The sequence below is a fragment of the Micropterus dolomieu genome, linkage group LG03 (assembly GCF_021292245.1).
Source record: "Micropterus dolomieu isolate WLL.071019.BEF.003 ecotype Adirondacks linkage group LG03, ASM2129224v1, whole genome shotgun sequence".
Lineage (NCBI taxonomy): Eukaryota > Metazoa > Chordata > Actinopteri > Centrarchiformes > Centrarchidae > Micropterus > Micropterus dolomieu.
The window spans coordinates 2,541,216-2,563,956 of record NC_060152.1 but is presented as its reverse complement, the minus strand read 5'-3'; the positions used below and the strand labels follow the sequence as shown (position 1 = coordinate 2,563,956).

At 39.7% G+C, this 22,741-nt stretch overlaps 1 protein-coding gene, 1 long non-coding RNA gene and 1 other non-coding gene across 6 annotated transcripts in view; 2 read left to right on the top strand and 1 right to left on the bottom strand.

The window, feature by feature from the left end:
* Positions 1 to 5,850: 5,850 nt before the first annotated feature.
* Positions 5,851 to 5,932, top strand: trnas-aga. The gene has a single exon. It is a non-coding gene; the product is annotated as a tRNA-Ser (tRNA).
* Positions 5,933 to 7,042: 1,110 nt separating this feature from the next.
* Positions 7,043 to 22,741, top strand: part of cfap418 (cilia and flagella associated protein 418) — a 23,180-nt gene continuing 7,481 nt past the window's right edge. For 2 of the 4 annotated variants that reach the window (XM_046045355.1, XM_046045356.1), the window contains exons 1-6: positions 7,043 to 7,239; positions 8,463 to 8,565; positions 9,620 to 9,684; positions 9,888 to 9,953; positions 10,629 to 10,724; positions 21,842 to 21,977. In XM_046045355.1, the coding sequence (XP_045901311.1) occupies positions 7,097 to 7,239; positions 8,463 to 8,565; positions 9,620 to 9,684; positions 9,888 to 9,953; positions 10,629 to 10,724; positions 21,842 to 21,977 (609 nt within the window). In that variant the 5' untranslated portion in view covers positions 7,043 to 7,096. Of the gene's footprint in view, positions 7,240 to 8,462; positions 8,566 to 9,619; positions 9,685 to 9,887; positions 9,954 to 10,628; positions 10,725 to 11,974; positions 12,556 to 21,841; positions 22,724 to 22,741 lie in introns of those variants that run through there. The other 2 variants (XM_046045357.1, XM_046045358.1) reach the window with 2 other exon arrangements.
* Positions 11,912 to 13,485, bottom strand: LOC123968529. The gene is made up of 2 exons (XR_006824479.1): positions 13,382 to 13,485; positions 11,912 to 12,099 (listed from the first exon to the last, which is right to left on the bottom strand). It is a non-coding gene; the product is annotated as an uncharacterized LOC123968529 (long non-coding RNA).

Here is a 22,741-nt window from a genome sequence, read left to right as displayed (position 1 = left end):
CCTCACTATACAATAAAGTTATGACAGAATCCCCAGGTGAAGTTGCTTAAATGAATATGCATCACAGGTAGTCTGGTAAGAACTGAAGAAGAAGAAAAAGAAGAAGATGAAGAAGAAGAGGATGTCCTAAAACTGTTCTTGTGAAGTACCTCCAGGATTATTTGAGTTGCTGTTGTGTTCCCAAATGTACGCGTTCCTCACCAGAACTTAAAGAAAACCTGGTTCACCATTTGGGACCCTTTAAAAATGAGATGATAGACCACATCTCAAGAGGTCAAAAAGGTCTGCAATCAGAAAAACTAACTACATGCTAAATATGGATAAAAACTGATTGTATTCAATGACTATCAGAATCAGATTTATTGCCATGTAGGTTTTTACATACAGTACAAGGAATCTGAGTTGGTATTTTGGTTGATAACAATAAAGCATAGTGAGAGAAAAGAAAAAAGGAAAAAACAAGTGCTGCAAAAGTCCAAAATCCTAAATAAAATATAGGATTACAAAAAAAATATCTAATAAATCAAAAGAACTACACAGTGTTTAAAACAAAGTTGACTGAGAGTGAAATATTGCAAGACAATTGCAAATATTCACAGTATAAAGTGTGACAAATATGTGCAATTGGAATAAAGTCTAAATAATGAAAGGTTGTAAAGAAGTATTTCCATGTAGTACTCATTCAGTTTATAGTATCATGCATGAACTATAAAAAAAAACAATTGTCCCCACGAGCACGTTCAATCTCAAAATGTTTTCCACTACAGTTTCCGAAGGCTCAGGGCTGTCCCAGTGTAAAATCATCAAGTATATGAGGCCTCTCCTGCAGACTTTTTGAGTCCATTATGCATGCCTTAAGTGCGCATCTCTGCAGACTTTACCTGAAGGAGTTACCCACAGTTCATAGCATTGTGATGTTAAAGCTATGTGTAAACACTGAGTTACCAGGGGAAGCCTGCGTTAAAAAAAAGGTAAACAAACATGGAGAGAGCAACTACAAGAAAAAGAAGTTTACATCTAAGCCTATAGGATCTATTACACCAATGTGCCAGCTCGCTGTGCTGTATGAAAGGTACGGAGCCCGCAAGAGGGGTCCGATTTGAATGTCGAATTGCTATATGAAAGCACACATGGTTGCGGGATTATGCCGCCATTGTTGGTTCAGTATGAATGAGAAAATGTGGCATATTGGCGGATATTCTTTCCTCGTTTATTGCGGGATCTCTGAATAAGCAGTGCCATTGACTCAAGGAAATTATTTTCCACTTTTAAAGCGCTACTAAATCCTCCTCCACCACCCACAAACTTGTCTGCTGATACCTTTGCTGCCTTCTTCACAGGCAAAGTGGAGGCTATATCTAGCCAATTCTCTGAAACACTCAAACTCAACCGTTGTAGCAGTCCTACTACATCTTTTCCCCTGCCCTCCCAGGTCAGTGGTTGTTCACTCTCCTCGTTTACTCCTCTCACAGAGAGCGAAGTATCAGAACTCTTGACCTGTAGCCTTCCAACTACATGCCCACTGGACCCGATTCCTACGAATCTCCTCCAAGCCATATCTCCTACTGTGGTCCCGAAAACCACTCGTGATAAATACTTCTCTGGCTTCAGGAACCTTCCTGACCACTTTCAAAAGGGCTCGGGTTACACCCATGCTCAAAAAGCCCTCACTTGACCCAACTCAAGTTGAGAACTATCGACCAGTGTCTCTTCTACCTTTTTTATCCAAAACTATTGAACGGGCAGTATTCAGACAGGTCTCAGAATTCCTCTCAGGGAATGACCTCCTAGATCCATATCAGTCTGGTTTTAAGAGTGCCCACTCTACTGAAACGGCTCTTCTGTCTGTAACAGAAGCCCTAAGGTCAGCTAAAGCTGCAGCCCAATCCTCGGTTCTTATCCTGCTTGACCTATCAGCTGCCTTTGACACAGTCAACAACAGGATCCTGCTATCCGCTCTCTCAGCAATGGGCATCTCGAGTAAAGCACTCCTGTGGTTCGAATCCTACCTCTCGGGGCGTTCCTACAATGTTTTGTGGCAAGGACAATTATCCTCCTCCCTCTGCCTCTCCACAGGGGTGCCCCAAGGCTCAGTGCTTGGGCCCCTTCTCTTCTCAATTTACACCACCTCACTGGGGCCGATCATTCCATCATGCCATCATCACGGCTTCTCTTACCACTGCTACGCAGACGACACGCAACTCTACCTATCCTTCTCGCCACTGTCTCGGTGCGGATCACGGACTGTCTATCGGACATATCTTCATGGATGAAGGCTTGCCATCTTCAACTAAACCTCTCTAAGACTGAACTCTTGGTCATTCCAGCCAAGCAAGACTCCGCAACCATCACTCCAACCAAGGTGGTGAGAAACTTGGGTGTCATGACTGATGACCAGCTGTCCTTTTCAGACCATGTTGCTGCTGTCTCTCATTCATTCAATTCAATTCAATTCAATTTTATTTATATAGCGCCAAATCACAACAGTTATCTCACAGCGCTTTTCATAAAAGAGCAGGTCTAGACCGTACTCTGTGATGCTATTTACAGAAGCCCAACAATTCCCACCAAGAGCAGCACTAGGCGACAGAGGCAAGGAAAAACTTCCTTTTAAGAGGCAGAAACCTCGAGCAGAACCATGGCTCAGGGTGGGCGGCCATCTGCCTCCACCGGTTGGGGGTGAGAGAGAGAGAGAGAGAGAGAGAGAGAGAGAGAGTGAGAGAGCGAGAGAGACAGCAAGAGAGAGAGAGAGAGAGGGCAAGAGAGGAACAGAGAGAAAAAGAGAGGGATGGAAGGAGAGAGAGGGGAGGGAGGCAGCCTACACAATATCCACACAGAGGTACAGACAGTAAAGGTGATGTTGCTATAGACTAAACGAAAAATGGTAAAAAAATGATATTTATAGTAGTGTTAATGATAATAATCGTAATGTTAATGATTATAATAACATATATAACAATAGGACTAGCAACAATAATTGTAGCAGAGGGTGTCGAGCAGGAACACGGGGGCATCAGGTGACCCGCAGCCACAGATCCAGACTCCACAGCTCCAGAGCCAGAAAACCTGCAGGAAGTGATAGGAGGAGAGAGGAGAGGGACGAGAAAGCACAAGACTACCGGAAAGGGGAGAAGTTGTGTTGTTTTTTGTTTATACATTGGGTGTCGCTCTAATATTACCTGGGGTCAAGGTTATATAGGTAGCATCCAACTGTTGGGGGCAGGTGTTTTGACCCGGAAGGGCAAAGGGTTTTTGACCGCTGTGGCGCATTGGCGCGGGAACCTTTTGTTTGACAGTTGATTGTATGTATATGGTTTTGCCGTTGAAACTGGATAGGCTAAATGGACATTTTACTCTGCACGGTAAAACAAATAAACTTATTAATCAGCAACACAACAAATTCTGGAGATTCTTAAATGATACAGTACGGTAACACAAAGAGAAAGGAACAGCGCGTCAGCCAGGGCACTCCTGGGCGAAATCACCTCAGTAGCCCTCAGTATTAGACTGAGCTACTACACTTCCTCTTATAACACCTCTAACTCCTAACCTCTAACATGCACTTCTAATCAGTTTGCAGACAGTCGGTCCCTTCAGTGCCTCAGCTGTGAAGAAAGTTAAAAAATGTAAAATAAAAAGTCAAAGTAACGTGATGTGTTGCAAAGAGTAGTGCTGTCCCATTATAGCATTTCGAGCCCTTGCAGCCTCTCGCACTTAAGCACTTACCAGGTGACATCAACCACAGTAAGTCTGAGAGGGTTCAGGGTTTTAGGCTTTAGGGTAGAGACTGGGAATTGGGTCAAAGTCTGCAGAGATGCGAACCTACAGAAAATGTGCTTATATGGCTCAGAAAAGTCTGCACAAGAGACCTCATGCACTTGATGATTTGACAGTGGGACAGCCCTACGTCCTCACAGACTATCCAGGAAAGCACCTCAAAGTCCTGTGAGTGTGGAGCTGGAGATTGGGCCTGGGATTCAGCCGGACTTTGAGGTAAGTTTTCTCTCGTTTGGTGGATGTGTCAGATGTGTTATCCAATCAGCAGCAACAGATATGTAAACACTGCTGTATTAAAATTAGTAAGGTGAAGTGCAGTGCCTTTGCAAAGGCTACAACAGGGTGTTCAAGGCGCCACCGTTTACGTTGAAATAAACATTTTGCTAAGTTTTTTGTTGGGCTGAACTTGGCTGCTTTCTCAATTCAGTTCTGGCAGGATTTATGATTACTTTTAAATTCCTATAAATCAAGATTCCCCTCTTGGTCCTTAATAAAAAGACCTGGTTAAAATTCCTGCAGAGTTTTTACCTTACTCTTTTGGGTCCCTTCAGGACTTCCAATGCACTTTGTTCAAAAGGTCAGCATCAGAGCCTCGAACGCCTCCTTGTGGACGAATAAAAAAGCCTGTTTCAGTTGTTTGGTTTAGTAGTGTTAAGTACCAATTAAGGCCGTGGCCAATCAGAGGACACCAATACCACCAATACTCACTGGCTTCATGGTCTTTAGTAGTGTTGCTGATATCAGCTCCCAGTTAGAAGGATGTATTTTATCTCCTTTCAGTTATTAAATCCTGGATTTTTTTGTTTAAGAGACTTTTTATGGTCTAAGAGATCATAAGACTGTTACTGTAAGTCCTGACAAATAATTCTGCTGAGAGGTTTGCGTATATTACAGTTGTTTTTTTTTAATGCCTGTGGTTTATGTGACCTTAAGTTAGGAGTTACAATCCTCATTTATTGGATTCAGTGTATGTAATTCAACTCAGCTATAGTTAAAAAGCTTTAGTGCAGCACTTTTGCTTTTTAAGCACTCTGTTTTATAATTTAATCCAGTTAAAGCTATATTTTCTGATTAGTGTAGTTAGCCTAGCTTCATGTAGCCTAGGTGGAAAACTGGTAGCCTAATTTGCACAATTGGTAGGCCTGTAACACAGGGCCCGTGAAATAGGCGGTAGCATGGCTGAAAATGTGAGGGGGCCGCTGCAAGAGAAAGTTTTTGACTTTGCATGAATCAGCCGCGCACGCTGTGAAAGTAACCATTTTGCGCTGTATTAACATCTACAAACTGAGCTGCACTTTGTCAGAGATTCTGAAGTTAACACATTTGTGTGGATATGCGGTGAGATTTGGTGTTTTCAGTAAGTTTCGATATCCACCTGCTTGTGGAAACCTGCATAGGGCTCCAACGCTGCCAGGGCCGGGGATTCTGTCGATATGTTACCTATCGAAATGTGCTGCTTAGCGGTTCTGCGCAGAACTCACAAACGTTTCCACACAGCCATAAATCTGTGCAACATTGCAGTCGGGCATGCAACACCACTGTGACCGGTATACCTTTTTATATAGCCTGAAAAATTGTAAATAGGAACACACAAGGTAGCTTTTTACGACAAGGCAGCATAAGAGTAATAATTAGCCTTATATGCTACTTTTAATTATGTGTCAGAGACTAGGCTTCAGTTCACAGATAATGATCTGAACTAAGTCTCATACAGAGCGGCTTGCGTTAAATGTGAGTGGTAGTTTATAAAGCATAATTTGAGAACATCTCTTTCTTCAGGTGTTTTGCCGAGTTCTGCTTTCCCGCGTAAATTGCACGCACTTTGCGGGAACGCGCACAATTAAGGAATGTTAACGTTATTTCTACGAACTTGGTGCGTGTAAAAAGTATCGATCACTCCAAACGTTCATAAAATATATACATACAATCATTTATCACCACTGATGAACCCCGCAAACAATATTGCATCCTTTTTAAACCGTACTACGCCGTTACAATGCACAGCCCTTTTAGATGTGACGTTGAAGTTTCAAGTAATTTTAAACTTGCTCTCCATGACAGTGCGTGTATACAGTTGTCGTGGCCGAGTGGTTAAGGCGATGGACTAGAAATCCATTGGGGTCTCCCCGCGCAGGTTCGAATCCTGCCGACAACGTCAGATGTTTTTTTTCTGTTATTAATTAAAATTGTTTTACTTTAGTTTCACTACCTTACTCTCACTGAAGCCTGTACGTTAGTGTAAATTATGTTAAATTTCGGGTTAAGCAAGTTGCTGTTCTAATGCGAGGCCTATCAAACAACAGTACTTCCTTTTCATATTTTCAAAATAAAATCCTTACTAGGTCGTTATGGGCAGCAATGACATAAATATAAAATATATTATTAGCTGCTCAGCTCTGCCGTTCTGTACACTTGTGGTTACTAATGTATTTCCAGAAAGAAACAAAAACAGCTGCCAAATCTTGAAAAGAGCTGGGCCCCTGCCACTAAACCTCACCTACATTTTGAGGTTGATGTGATGCTACATCCAGTGGTAAAAGAAATACTTACAGCTTTAAGTTAAAGTAGCAATTCCACAGTGTAGAAATATTCTGTGCTATTAATGTATTAACACATAAATACAAAATAGTATGCTTTAAACAATAATGTGTGTCTAATATGTTCAATCCACAAAAAGTATGCTTTACTAAAATCCTTAAAAAGCCATATACTCCTTCCAGCTCATTAAAGAAAAATACACAGATTTGCTGATTAAGAAAATATGCAAAATTATTAATTTTTCTTGCTGGATCGATTGTCTCCTCCGCTACTATTTGTGCACTTCAAGTCTCTATATCACACTTGTATAAGTTGTAAACTGGACCAGGATTGGCTTCCAAACTATTTGCGATCACAAATCATGCTCGTAGGTCCACTCCTTAAAATGTGAGAAACTAAACAATTTCAAAAGAGTTTTGTAAAAACATCCTTCTAATGTCATGTTCTAGGGCAGACATCATTCTGCACAGTGAAGCTCAAACATCCATAATAATAGCTTTCTTTATTAATGCATATGTGTATAAATTGCTATAATATTGCTGCTGGTCAGCTAAATGCGGGGCTAATTTTAATGTATTTATATATTTTTTTATATAAATATTTCCTGTAGAACTATATATCAAGTTTCATCCAACATTACCTTAATTTTCCGACATTTTATTTTGAAGGCGATGTTGCACCGTTTCCGCTCTCTTCTCTCGTTACTCAGCAACGGTGAACGCTCTGAGTTAGCCGAGGAGCTTTCGGTTAGCCCCGAAGCTAGCAGGCCACATACACAAACATGGACGATGAAGATCTGGACGAGCTGCTCGATGAAGTTGAAAAGAAGTTTTGCAGCAACGTTTCTGTCACGTCTTCAGCTCGCGTGGACTCGAGCGATGCTGGGAAACGCGGGAAAGACAACGAAGGACAGAGAAAACACCGGTAAACAAAGCCAAACTGGCTAGTAGCTAATATCTGCTGTATAAACTAACGTTTAAAAAACAGTGGGATGTGCAGTGTGGCTGCACGTTTGCACCCCGTACAGTCTGTGGTTTTCACATTACTTTAACCTCTGTGTTGATCATGTCAAATGAGCTGTATGTTCTGGGCATTAAATGGTTAATAACATGTATGCTAATTGCGCTAACGTTACATGCTAAGTAAAGATATAACGTTATGCTTCATTGTAAGTTATAAATATACAATCAAATGCAGTTTAGAGCAAAACCGTTAAACAGCTTTTAAAATAGCGTATATAAATAAGCAATTAAAGGATAGCATAAAATGAATAAATAAATTAAAACATGCATAAGCAATAATAACATGGTGCAATAACAAGTGCATTCAGTGTGTATTAGTCTATTAGTCACAGTTCGGCAATGATGTGTTATTACGTTATTACCAGCTTTAGTAATCCCCGCCCCCGCCCCCAAACAAGAGCTGTATGCAGGATTTTATCACTAGAACAACAGGCTGTAAATACTGCTTTCTCTAAAACGTCCAGTACATGGTGGAGAAATACATAATCAGGGTTCCCGCGCATCCTGGAAAGCAGTTGACTAATTTCCCAGTCTTGGAAAACACATGTAAAATGATGTCACATGGTAGCACAGGTTGGCTATGGTTAGATAATATTGATTTAAGTGACCAAAACTATAAATAATTTAAGTTGCATTATCCTCCAAAGGTAAATATTAGTCACTGATGGCTGCTAGCCTAACTGGTAGTTTTTATTAGGTTTATAGATTTAGATTTTCTCAACTTGTTTTAAATGGTTGCACATCTTTAAAATCAGACTTCTGCAGAGAGGAACATAGTAGTGCATGGCGTGATCCCTGTCTGTCAGGCCAGCTAGATCATCAGTGAAAATGTCCTGGAAAATGATTTCTAGAGAGACCCTGATATTCCTTAATTAATTTATTACACTGTAAGAAAATATTGAGTCTAAAAATTCTGGAATCAGCCTATAACATATCCACCTATGCTTAAGATTTGACTTTATGAATGTAGACTCTCTGTTGGTTTCCAAAATCCCCAGAATAAAGTACTGCCTGCCCAAAACATTGATGAATAATACAAATAGAGGTTTAATGTCAAAACTATCTGTCTGTACAGCGACTACAACAAAAAGACAATAATTCATAATTTTGCTTCCTCTGATATAGCGCCACAAAACCCAAACAGCCGATAAGCAGCGTCTCTGAGGATATTGACGCCCTTCTGGAGGAATTACTGGAGGAAGACTACAGTGATTCACCTCAAGTAAAGGTGAACATTGCATGGAAATGAGAACTTTTCAGCCACCTCTCAGATAAAGGATAGGGTGTCCTGTGTATATACTGTAAGTGCACCTGTGACGTATACCTGCACGGAGTGCTGGGAAGAAAATAGTTCATTAAAAGAAGCAGTTAAGAAGAAGTTAAAGTATTCAAAAAACACTTCTCATTTAGTAAAAAGCTCCATTTGGATACTGGCGCTGGAGGGGAAAAATCTTTGCACTAAACTGTTAAGTATTAATAATTTAAGTACTCTTTGCGTAAACCAATCTCTAGTTTTACTTACACAGGGCCCTGCAGTGTTTTACAGCAGAGGTGGACTACCTCGACTTGAACTAAGTCATAAAAATGAGTGTACTTATGATAAATAAAACATCTTTAGTGGTAAAAAAAAAAGGAAACCCTGACCTGTATTAAGTATTTCAATTTTATATCTGGTGTAACTTCTCAAAATACACCATACAGTTACCTTCTTTGAACTCTAACAATTCAAAGTTAGGAAGTTAAAGGGCCCCTGTGGAGTTTTCTTGTATACAAACAAATGTTGTGTTTACATTCAGTTTATTTACCAAAACGATTGAGTGTATCCTTCAACAAATGTTTTCTTCCTCATAAAACATATGCAAAGTCAAGTATTTTAAATCCAGCATAGTTTACAACCAATCTTGACTAGCATGCAAGCATATCTTGGCGTTTTACAGCCACCTGTTGACCGGTGGAATAGTGACGCCAATGGTAAGATTAATAAAACTATATGAAAATAGATATACTTACCCAAAGTTATACTTTTGCACAGCACATGAGCACATCTCCAAGTCTGTACCTGTATTATGAAAAACAAAAACAGACACTTGGACTTGCAAATATGACTAATACCATATGAATGTTGTATCTGGTGTTTTATTATGTGACTACATAGATCAGAGGCATGTTGACCAACGCAGTTTATAATACATCTGTTCAGGTTTAAATTAATTAACATAAAAATGTATCTTTTTACCAGGATGCGTTCGTCTGTAATTTGCTGTTTTTACTTTTCATTTCAGACTGAACAGTTTCCTAAAGGGACACAAGACAAGAAGAAACTGTCGTCTCAGTCTGGAGGGAGAAAGTAATTAAATTAATTGATAAAGTTTAAAGAGTATAAACAGATTGAGAAAATGCACTTAGCCATTTTGAAAGTTTTGTTGTAGCTTTGTATGTTTGCTCAGCCAGGCTAGGGACGGTTTGGTTCTGTTGAGTCTTTTGATTCTCTTAAATTTGGATGCTGCTTTTTATGGGTTCTCAGAGACGATCTGTTTGTTATGCATCCAGGTGCTGTCCTGTTTTCGTTGGCGGGAGCTCTGTCACAAATGGTGTGGGAACAGCCACATCCAAGAGGTGTGAAAAAATAATTTCATCATCTGTCATGTCTGTGTTTTTTTTTTTAGTTTATAAAGATTAAAGGATAATTTCTGTGTTTTTTAACCAGGGCCCTTTTTTCCACATATTTTGGTGATGAAATTAAATGATGAGTAGGTAAAGCTTTTTTAGTAGATGGAAGGATGCTGGTGGAAATGAGGAAGAGGAGTTTGTGTATGTGGAGGAGCTGCTAGCAAGACTTTATTTCCTAACATTAGTCCAACAGCACAAACTCCTCTCTCACACTCTGACTCTTGTTTCCACCGGCGTCTTCCTGCAACAACTTGCCTGTCGTGAGATTTCAGAGTGAGAATTGTCCTTGAGCGAGACTTCAGTGACCTGTTAGAAACAAAGTGAGAGAATTGTTGCCTAAACCTTTTGTATCTTCTAGACTACATTTTTACACCAAAGGATGTAAAAATAAATACTTATTAAAAAAAGTAGGGCCCAGGTTTAAAAATACCAAAATTTCCCTTCACTGATCTGAGAGGCACCAAATCATCCCCATCATAGTTTTATTTGTTTAAATCAGTTATACCAAGTTGGCACTTCATATATTAATGACATACTGATAAATAATTAGCGCTGCTAAAATGTGTTTGTTTTTTTGGTTTTTATTGTATACACTACTGTAACTAATTACTGTATCAACAGGTCATGTGACCAGTTGCGTTGTATATCCTGTGACTTCCGGGTGCTGATGTTTGATGACTGTGAGTGGGACTCGTCCTGTGATTACCTGTTTCTCAGGTGAGTCTGCAGAGCTGCTGTCACTTAACAACAAACTGTGTGAGGTTTCCCCTCTTACACAGTCGATTTACTCCTCCTACTTTTAATTTTGTCCTTTTTGTTTGACATCCGACCCACCAGAGCTCTTATTGGCAAGAAAAGTTCTTGTGTTGTCCTTTGAATCACTGAACAGAAAATAGAGAAAAGTGTGCAGAATCTCACCTGTAACAGCCTTTTAGTGACTGTACTCTATATATACTATAAAATACAACAGAAAACATCAGCGTATGACTCACAGTGCCACAAAACAGCCTTTCTTCTTTATAAGATGAATCAGTTTGCGAGACATGTTTTCAGAAGAGGTTGACTTTCGGAGATGTTTTTCAGTTTGCTCAGAGGGTGGCAGTATTGAGCTGTGAAGTTTCTGCATTACATCCACTGAAACGTTTAATCTAAAGCAAGTGAGGAGGTGTAGAAACATATTTACAGGGCACTCTTGAGAACTACAAAAAAATAACATGAGTTTTGTTCAACCCTCATTAAGCCATTTCAAACTCACATGTACATTAAATGAGAAAATACTTTTTTTTTTTTCCTCCTTCTACATTCTCCACAAACCACGTTTGAGCTTTTACCTTTTAAAAAGGGAAAAAAAACAAATTCCAGTGGGGACAATCCTGCATCTGCCGACATTTGTGACTGGAACAGAAACTAGCAGATGCATTGTTCAGTCCAAAAACCCACTCTGAAACAAGTGTAGGGTAGTAATGAAGACTTTCTCTCCAGGCTAAAACAGACTGGTTACGCCACTATTTAAGAGAGTACATGACACACTTTGTAGATTCAGTAAGTTACACACTGGGCTGCAAGGGTTTGTTTTTTTTTGGCCTATACTGTATTTACATTTAGGCAAATTGAGACCAATAAAAGTCTGTTGATTTAGCAGTTTGCAGTATATTCACAGATGTATGGTGAACTATCAGTACATTACTGTGACACTAAAGAAAGAGAGAAAGAGTTATAAGGAGGTAAAAATAAGTGTAGTACGTCCGTGTGCTCAGAAATGACCCTGAGAAGGAGCTTAGAGTACTGTTTAGACACAATCAAGTACCACAGTGCCTCCATGAGTTTTGTGTCGCTGCTGTTGATCACCGGCCAACAGGTTTTCTCTAATAACTACTATTTGTGTAAATATAAATATTGAGTTCTTGTTATTTTCCATCTTTATTGCTCAGCGCTCTTCCCTTGTTGTGTTTCTGCTCTGCACTTAGCAAACACCACCTGTCCATCAACGCAGTGTGGGCGAGAGTCTGACGTCCTCCTCCTGGATTTCGGTTTCTGTGGGTGGCGCTCTTGTCTTTGTCTGCCCAGCTGGGATGAAGCCGTTCATCTCTTTCTGGTTTATTCCAGTAGGGAAACAAACAGGCATCAGTTGCTGTGCAGCAGAGAGGAGCTTACAGAGCTTTAGAAAACACACAGAATAGCTTTAATGAAGTGGATAATAGCTGGATCAGTGGTTTGTTAGAGTAATCAGTGGTACTCATATTTTTTTAAATATGTTTAACTCATCCATCCATCGTCAACTGCTTATCCTGCGTACAGGGTCGCGGGGATGTTTAATTCATCAACGTAATAAAACAACTTAATTCACAATGGCAATAATGACAAGAAAATCATAATAGTCATGTTGGTGAGTTTTACATTGCTTTCCATTTATAACTTAAAGAACTAAAGAGCACTTAAAGCAAGGAACTTTCCCCCATGGTCTTAAATAAAAACAACATTCAAGATGTCCAATGTTTAAATAAAATCTTTTGAAATAAAACAGTCAGTACTCAGTTGTTAAATTAAAGTGCAGCATGATTCTTCTTCCTTTGAACAATAGTGAATGAAAAATGATCCTGTCTCCCCCGCTGTTCTTCCATCATCATTACTCTTTACAGGGAAGCCAAAATGCTCCCATACATGCGACTAAGTCTGAATAGACTTTCAACATTTCAGAGGAAGACACAGCAGACGTTCGTTTTTCACTGCAACTCTGTACCACGATTTACAGAATTATTGCTTTAAAAAGTAACAGCGGCAGTAAAATTGTGTGAAAAAATACAATGATGGTTAAACTTGCCTGAATTCTGAGTAACACATTTCTATAAACATTTTTAGACTATCCGATACTTGTATTTTCCTAGATAAAACAGTTGCACAGGTGAAATTCCTCTTTTTTTTAAAAAGTATCCTCCAGTCGGTGTTGCTTCGGTGGAGCCTTTTGCCTGAGTTAACCGAGTGAACTCACTGTATTCTGCTGGGTGTTTATTTTTTAGGTACCGTATTAAATTAGTAGTATTGAACGCAGCTCTGTTACTACCGCCTCACCAAATGCTCGCATTATCAGACATTACAAGTGTCAGCTGGACTTCTTTAACAATTTAAAGTATTTCCACACTGCAGACATTTTAGCCACGTCTTGCCACAAACTGTGCTCGCTGTTTACGAAACTTGTGTGGCAGCTAACGTAAAATAAAATAAAGGATCTGGCTTAGGTTCATACTCAGTAAAGCTGATATAATCAGTTGAAAAATGCCTTGATTGGCCCCAAGTTTGAGATCAGATTGGGACATCCCTAGATGCCAACAGTTGATGGTTTTCGAACCGTGTAGAGGTTAAATATCCAGCCTCACCTTTCCATTGAATTGAGGAAATTTAATTTCCTAGCACAGTATAAAACCATCCAGAGATCATGTGGCGGCACTGCACAGGTGATGTAATGACTGGTTGATTGAAGTTATAGTAATAATCCAAGGAAGGTTAAAATCAATGGCAACTGGACTTGGTTGAAGATACTTCCTGGGAGATAAGTCGACACCACTTATACCTCGAGAAGCCTCTTGGATGAGAGGTTAAACGTATTCAAGTATCTTCAACCAAGCCCAGCTGCCCTTGATTTTAACCTTCTTTGGTTTGACTGTGAATGACAGAGAAGCTCACAGACATCTTAGAGTGATGATGGTCCCAGCAGGAGGGACAAAGACTAATTCCTGGTGACACAGTGTCATTTGTTGCAGTAACATCGACTGACAGGCCACAGCAGAAAAAACAAAAACACTGGATGATGGAGGGATGTGTGTGTGTGAGATGAGATCTGTCTTCCATGTCTGATCCTATACCAGAAGCTCTGAAGAGTTTCATGGTAGTTTTGTTTGTTTGCTTTGTAATAACACAAAGAGGATGTGGTGTGTGTGTCTCTGGAATAACACACCTGAATAATTCTACATTTTAGAAAGACATGAATGGAGAGGCAGTTAAAAAGTATTTGCAAAGAAAAAAGTAATGAGATGATCTGTAAGTGCGTCAGATGTTTTGTTTTCAGGCTGTTTCTCTTTCCCAAGTTGTCAGAAATCTCAATAATTGCACTATAAAATCAGGATTAGTTATGTGCTTTTACATTTTTGTTATTCTATTTGTTATATTTTTCTCCCCATCATGTTCCATCTCATTTAAAGGCAATAATGCACAGTGTCATCCACGCTAATTTAAATATCCTGAAATGAAACACACTCAGACGCCCCACAGAGTCAGTTTAATAAGCCGAGATAAATGAAGGTTGTGCTTTTTATTCACAGAGAGATGCTTTTTGTTGCTCTGGTTGTTTGCTGTTGTGAGTTGCAGGTTGGCGTTGGTTGGACTGTGCACTTGTTTCTAATGAGTCTAAATCTAAAAGGCAGTGTCCACCAGCTTCATGACCTTGGAGCCTCATTCACAGCTCTTTTCTCCACTCTGCTGTCTTTATGCCCCAAATCTATTTTTGCCGAAACAACTTGCATCTCTAAAAGGTGAGATTCACATGTGAACAAGTATAAAATATTAAATAATATAAATAAAATGTTGAATTCTGGTCATATAGACCTACGCTCCGGTGCAGTTACAATAATTTTATGATACCACAGTTTTGATAAAATAAAACAAATACAGGTTAATGACTACAGAATTGTGCATGATAACATTAACATATAAGAGAGATTCAGATCAGGACGGCAATAAAAAATTGTTTTCATTATCTATTAATCTGTCAATTATTTTCTCGATTAATCAGTTGGCTATTCCAGAAAATTGTGAAAAATGTTTCCAAAAGGAAAGAAAGAAACCAGAAAATATTCTCATTTAAGAAACTGAAAAGCAAAAAGCGATTAACCAATTGTCAAAATAGTTAACGATTAATATAATAGTCTTTTCAGAGTGTGGACTTTTGGACTACACAATGCATCTGCTAGTTTCTATTCCAGTCACACAGACCTGTAGATGCAGAATTGTTCCCACAGGAACAAAGGAAACTGCTCTTATGTGGTTTGTGGGAAATGTAGAAGGGAATAAGGTATTTTCTCATTAATGTGCATGTGACTTATGGCTTTTTATGGCTCTTGTAGTTTTCTAAAGAGTGAACTGTAAATATGTTTCTCCACCTTGCTTTAGATTAAATGTTTCAGTGGATGTAAAGCAGAGAAACAACTGAAGAAGCGAGTGGTAAACGATTAATCGACTAACATTTGCAGCTCTAGCTAGTAGCAGAGATGAGCAGTGGGACTGATAAAGTCACTTTGAAAAACAGCCTTCTTTAACTTGCAGTCTTCAGCCCCGACCGACGCTGATTCAAGAGACATTGCTTGAGGACATTTATCTTCACGCAGCTCCCTCTGGAGACACTGAAGGCATTATACTACTTTTGTTCCACATATGCAGTAGAGCCCCACAACACCAGGAAACATACTTTGACGTGTAAAATCTCTGGTGTTGCCCCTTTAAAAATACAGTGACTGTTAAAAACAATGGCTCGATGGCCCAGGGCCAGTAAAAAGTAATGTCGGGACTTTTAAACTAGCAACTCACTGGCCCAATCAACATTAGTATTAAAAAACGGTATTAAAAAACATTAGTATTTACGAAAACAAAAAGTCGCATTAGAAACTCAATATTCTGCAGTTGTTTTGCAGCTCTTGGCACTCACCGCTGGCCTATCAAGAGTTGTAGTGACGTGACTAGTGGTTGTTAAACGTTATTTCTTTAATCTCAATCAAGCGGCAACCTCTGGGTCTGAAAGTGAAACTATGAAGACGGAACTTAAACCTTCATTCTCTCTAACGGCCAGCAGGGGGCGAGTCTGCTGGTCGCAAAAAGAAGTCCGGCTCCATTAGAAATAATGGTAAAATAAGGCTACTTCTCAGCTGATTTATTCCCTCAGTAAACTCTTTCCAGATGAGTTTATGGTCTCAGTTGTTCGTTTCAAGTCTTCTCCAACACAGCATGATGTTCATTTAGTAAATTATGGTCCCATTTAGAGGAACAGAGACCAGAAAGCAGGGGAGGCTTCAGGGCGGAGTTGCCTTGTCATTGACAAGTCACTACCTTGGCGACCTGTCAATCAGGATAGAGGCGACCCGTGTCCGCTGCTCTATGTAAAGTTTTTTTATGAAATGGCTGTCAGAGCGCGTCACGTTTGAGTCTGTTAGTATGTTTAGTTTTAAAAGTGAGTTTTGTTAACCTTTCTGTTTTTTATAATTTGAACTGTGATTACACTTTAGTGTAGTTTATTTTTAATATTCAGGATGTATTTAATAAACGATTAAACATGTTAACAGAATAACATAACTTATATGTCTTGGGGCCAGTAAGTTTCAAACCCACTGGCCCGATGGGGCCAGTTGCAAAAGTTTAACGTTGAGCCCTGAAGAAAGTTAGAGCAGACGAAAGGTTGTTCTCTTAAACAGTAACTTTGTCATCTGCAGTGTAATAGCATTAAACTCCATCAAAGTATGTCAAAGGCTGTCGAGAAACTAATTGAAATCGATGGCGGTGGTCGATGTCTACTTTAGTTAATGTCAGAATACTTTTTTGATACCCAAGGGGAATTCTTTGTTACAGATACTCGCAAGGCATAAAAGGAATAGAAATAATAGTAGAAGTTGGTAAGTAGAGGATATAAATAAGTGTAATAATCTAATAATAAATGATGATAATTGTGGATATTTACTAGGGCTGTACATGACTATTATTTTTCAAGACTGTTAATCTAACGACTAATTTTGTGTATTCTAAAAAAAAAGTTGCCTTTTACTCGATTACCATACCAATTTATAATTAGGCTACTGTACTTCAAACTTTAAATGTTTCTGACATGGATTTATTTCAATATTGAGTAATGCAGTATGATAATCAAATGTATTTCTACATCAGTGTGGGACAAAGAAAACAACTGAAAGGATTCACAGACTGTACTGTTACTGTTGTCTGTAATGTTAGATTCAACTGTTTTCTGCTCATATGTGGTCGTTAAATAAACAGACGGTGTAACAGTACGTTACCATGACAGCAGCGGGGCAGAAATACTGAAGAAATACTTTTTATCGTCCCAGACCTAATTTCTACAGTATTAACAGCAATATAGAGCCGGATTATAAAAATGTAACGTTAATCTTGATTATTTGAGGATTCGTGCGTTTGTTGTTGGACAGGAGATGAAACTATGCAGAAGGAGAGCAGGAGAGGAGAGAATAGTGTAGAAGGAAAAGTATGGTTCCCCCAGTAAAACGTGGCCATTTACGACACTGATCACACGCCAGCATAAAACATATATATTAAGACTGCTGCCATTTCAGCAGTACTTTGGTTCAGAGCACTCTGAAACACTCAGGGACACTCAGGATGATGAGTTTGTCCTTCATGTGTTTTTATGTGAGAAACTTCAGCAGAGCTTTGACCAACCTGCTGCAAAAGGCAAAATAACTTTATAAGAACAGACGGAGGATGGGCGAGATGTATGTTGTGTGCTGGTACAGCCTCCAAATCAGAATTAGAGAGCTCTCCACCACACGTTATTTTATTGTTCAGTTCTTCTCTTTAATGATTGATGTACATGTACCGTCGGAAGTTGATGCTATAATTTAATTTCCCTTGACCTCTGTCTGACGTGGTTGGGTTTTAGTAATTTTGTCAGATTACTAGATTTAAAAGTTTATCCATAATTGTCACCTTGTGTTTCTGCCTGTTTGCTCTGTAGTTGTTGCATCTGAATGGAAAGTGTACGTCCATTACTGCAGCTACCCACACATTTGTTTTATTATTTAATGTTATATTTTAATGAAGAGGCTTACCCAACCTACCCCAGGTGTTTCAGCCTGTCAAGAGAGCTCTTAGTGGTTTCATAAAAGCAATTATGAATGGAGTATGTGAATTGCTCTTAGACTTGTTGATGGTGTAGGCGTGATTACCTGAATTAAAATGTAGCTGCCCAAGACTAGGGCTCTTTTACCTTCTTAACTAGAAAGTATGAAGTGACTTTGCTTTTACTTTACAGCACCAATCCTAAATAAATTTTAATTCACTAAAGATTAAGGTCATTTCTGTGGATGAATCCAGGGTTCAGCAACTTTTACTAAAATCAAATTGGGATGACATGATATTATGTTGTTGTTTAACAATTATTAAATAACTATACACAATAAACTAATGATTCCAAGATAATTCTGATAATAAGAGTCTACAGCCAGACTAGCAGCTCTGAGTCTGTACTGTACAACGTCAGATGTACTCTTGTACCCAATTCCATACCACGGTAAAAAACAAAACAATTAATCCCATGTACTTCAACACACACTCCTTTAAAAAACAAACAAAAAAAAACAGCTGTTAAAGTTGTGAGAGGTTTTCTAGGACGGATGAGAGGTGGTTTGGTGTCAATATATTCATAGATGAGGAAGCTGTTGAAATTACAACCTAACAATGTCCATAAATAATTAATTACTTCATTTATTTCCCTAACCTTTTTTTTAATATGCTCACAGGTTTGAAATGTTTAAGGGTGGCCACTATCTATACTGGCAGTGGTTTAAGATTTCTTCAAGTTATTGACGATTGAAATCGGGTGTACTGGGACTGAAATTCAGCCCGGGACTTTGAGATGGAGAGGCCTTTTAATGCGAGCGCCCTTTTTTAGCCGTTATTTTAATACATGTAGTGTTGTACTTGTATACAGTCAATGAGATTATGCTGAAGACCTTCATGAAACTTTGGGATGATACCTGCCTCCTCAGTTTGTATAAGCAAGGCAGCCAGAGCTAGGGGTGCAACAACAAATCAACGTAGTCAACGAAAATTGATTATTAAATTCGTTGCCAACGTCATCGTGGTGTAACTGCACCGTCAGTTTAACGGAGTAAAGTGATCACAGCGCTTTTCATAAAAGAGCAGGTCTACAACGTACTCTGTGATGTTATTTACAGAAGCCCAACAGTTCCCACCAAGAGCAGCACTAGGCGACAGAGGCAAGTTCATTAAAGTATGGACCTTGTAAAAGGCCATAAATGAGCTGTAATTGCACATTCAAATCAAAATGGCTGAATTCCTGTCTGATTTCAGGTTTGGCTCAATGAGGATTTTTTGTGCGCCTTGGGATGATACATGTACCACAAACGTTTTGTGCATCTTGGTGATTCAGTGCGCATAGGCTGCATCTTTGAAGATACACTTCCTGATTCCAGCAGGTGGTGCTATGAGCATCGAACTTTGATGCCACGCCAAGGACACACGGTTATCCGAAAACTAACAAGATTCACAACATAGCATCATTAATGTCTTAAGGCTCTTCTGAGACTGTTTTGAAGATGGTGAGGCAAATATGTTGGGAGTACTACATAACAGCGTAAAACTTGACACTTCCTGTTGCCAGCAGGTGGCGCTATGACATTGTGTATTTGTTGGCATGTACATGTGTTCAGGGCGGGACTCTCATCCTACATGTACAGTTTGGTGCAGATCTGAGCATGCACACTGAAGTTACAACAACTTCCTATTTCACAGCGAATTATTATTTACACATGTAAATAAACGTGAGCTGAACAAGAATCTAACACGGCTTCCTGTAGCTCCTTTTTGTGACTTTGTAGATGTGAAATGCTATCAGAGCCGTAACTCAAAATTGCAAGTCCTCGTTGTAGACAGTCATGTAGTAATAAGATGCATTGAACTAGGGCTGCATCTAACGATGATTTTAGAATTCGAAGCTTCGATAGATTGTTTCAACGATTCATCGATGCGTCATTTAGCTTGGCCGGCGCCCCCTGGTAACGGGATCAGCTGTGCACGTTTATAGGTGATAGATATTTATTAGTCCTTTTGGAAATTCATAGTGTGTCATACAGCAAACATCAGACCAACAACCAGACAGCCGCTTTACCAACACAAACATCACCCGAGCGTTCTACAAGTTATACTAAAGGCTCGTGCAGACTACACGACTTTAAACGTTGGCTGATGGCCGTGCCGTTGACACAACTTGCCGTCATATGACGGCAGTCTTGAAGTCGTTGAGGGGTTCACACTACGTGACTGATCGGTGACAGGGACACACACACACACACACACATACACACACACACTACAGGAGCTGACAGCAGCTGTGGCACCCGACTCCGGTCTCCAAACCATGTTTTATCAAGAAATCACATGAAATGTGAAACGGGAGATGAGCGATGCTGCACACGAAACAGCTGTTGTTTGTTATTATAAAGATAACAGTTATAAAGACAAAGAATCTGGGTGAAAGGATGGATTAGTACACGCAGGCAGCAGGGATCGTCTGAGCTACAGAGAGCTGGAGGGGAGTAAAAAGGTGCAGCTCCCGACACCCAGTTAACTCCTGACTGTGAGGTCACAACTCACGGCCCAAAAAGGAGAACAACAAACTCACGTGTGCACATTTTCACCTGAGGCCTGCGGCTTACTTTGGCTTCAACTCAACAATCAATCAGGATTTCAGTTGCTAAAGTAGCTGTTACTGTTACCTTGTCCACTGGCAGAACACCGGCTGCTTTGATCAGCTGCCGTCATGCTGTTGCCGAGGCGACATAAGTTTCGTTTTACGGTGGACGGACTGTAACATTACAGAGTTGTTATTTTCTTTGGCTTGAAATAATCCCATACTTTGGACACTTTCTTCTTTGTCCCTTGCTATGTTTCTCTCTCTTCCTCCACTTCGCAAACAGCTCCATTATAATCACGTCGTGTTTACAGCGTAAACGTGATGTGCGACAGTAATAAATGTCCCTGCGAAACACTGTGCTGTATAGCTACATGGATTAAACGAAGCATCGATGCAAAGAATTTGTGTCAAAGCATTTCATTTATCGATTTAATCGATGAATCGTTTCAGCCCTACATTCAACAGCAGCTCACTGTATCAGACGGCATGATTTATGCATGGTGGTTAAATGGTTTCACGTAGCTTTGGTTAGAATTAAAGAGTGCTGGTAAAGGGATGAACTAGATGTGAATATGCTACATTGAAATTATGTCAGATTATGTGTAAAGTGAAATACACGTGGTTCTCTCTCACTCTCTCTGCTGAAAAAGTTGCACCTTCCAGTAGCAAATATTTATTGATGTCTACAGTCTCAAAAAGTGAACATGTAATCTATCTTATTAACATAATATCGGCATCGGCCCCCAAAAACCCAAATCGGTCGGGCTTTAATAAAGACAGTCCCTAACTTTGCATTGCAAATGCAAACTGCATCGTCATCTTTGGTGATTTTCAGGTGATCAAAACTGTGAAACGTCTGCCTAAATTAGCTCTCCAGCAGATCCCAGCACTGGTAGAAATCAAGGCTTTGACATGGAGACATGGAGGTAATGGCCACAAAAAACGTGTCGGTTGTCATGACATCCCTAGGACCCACCAACATTTTAAAATTGTGGGCCTTTTTCACTATTGTGACATTTAAAATGTCTAAAATGTATGTATTATTTAATACATTTATCAGTAGAATAATTGTTTTGATTTGAGCAGTTCTAAGGGCTGTATTTTGCACCATGAAACAAAATGTGTGCATCTCTTCATGGCCGAGAGCTAAGTTAATTTCCTTCTTTCTTTTATTGTCTGTTTCATCTCCACACCACAGCTATTTCTCCTCACAGCAGATATGATTTACCGCTCAGTGCACATTGTTAAATGTATCTCTTATTGAATCTGAAGTGGGAAAATGAATTTGTGGCTGCTGAGCAGAGCACTAAGGAGCTCTCTGCAGGGCTGCAGCAGAGAACACTTAACAAATCTTATCCTAATTATTATTCACTACATTCTGTCTGTGTAGGAACAACATGCCGGACTGCCAGAAGCTCAGAGACAAGCTGAAGAAGAGGAGAGGTTTCCGGGCGTACGCCTGCCAGTGCAGCTGGTTCTCCACGTTGGAGTCGACGGACCTCCGGGACCAGCCTGAACTCCGATGGGTCTGTGGCAAACACCAGGGCTGATATTCATGCCTCACTGCTGCAAGATGGCTGTTTGAAAACTGCCTTTTGCTGCTTATCTTTTCTCTCTGTCTGTTCATCTGTTAGGCTGAGTTCTGTCCTTTAGTCCATCCATCTGTTCAGCAGACTTTCAGAAACATTAGAAAAACACCAAATCCATTTTCAGACAGAAAAATCTGCAATGAAAAGGACCTTCAAGTAGGAGACTTTGGCCAAATATATTTATAAGGAACAGTTGACAGCTACCAATAACATTGGCGATACAGAACAGGTTGTACTATATGATGAGTATGTATTATTTAAATTAAATTACAGGCAAATATGCATTGTTGCCTTTTAGTTGATGGTTCACCATCCACAGTATGTTTGTCAGTGGGTGCTGCCATTGTCGTGTGACCTCAGACAGTTACCTCTTCCTGAAGATGAATGTACACAGAGTTCACAAGCAGGAACTCACTTTGGGTGGCGTTGAGTTGTACTTTTTCTAGTTGGAGGTCATAAAAGGTTTGAGTTCCGAGTTGTCTTGAACGCAGCATCACTCAGCTGCTAGGATTGCTAAATTAGCAGCAAGGCTAACTGAGCTAATTGCAGTTAGCAGCAGTTATGGCCTGATATATACATGAGAGTGAATTATAGAGGTGGAGAGTCTCATCTCTTACACATTGTACCTTTTTTGTAAATGGTTAATCTGAACCACTAGAAAGCAGATAAGTTTAGAGTTTTACTGTAAAAGTATGGAACAT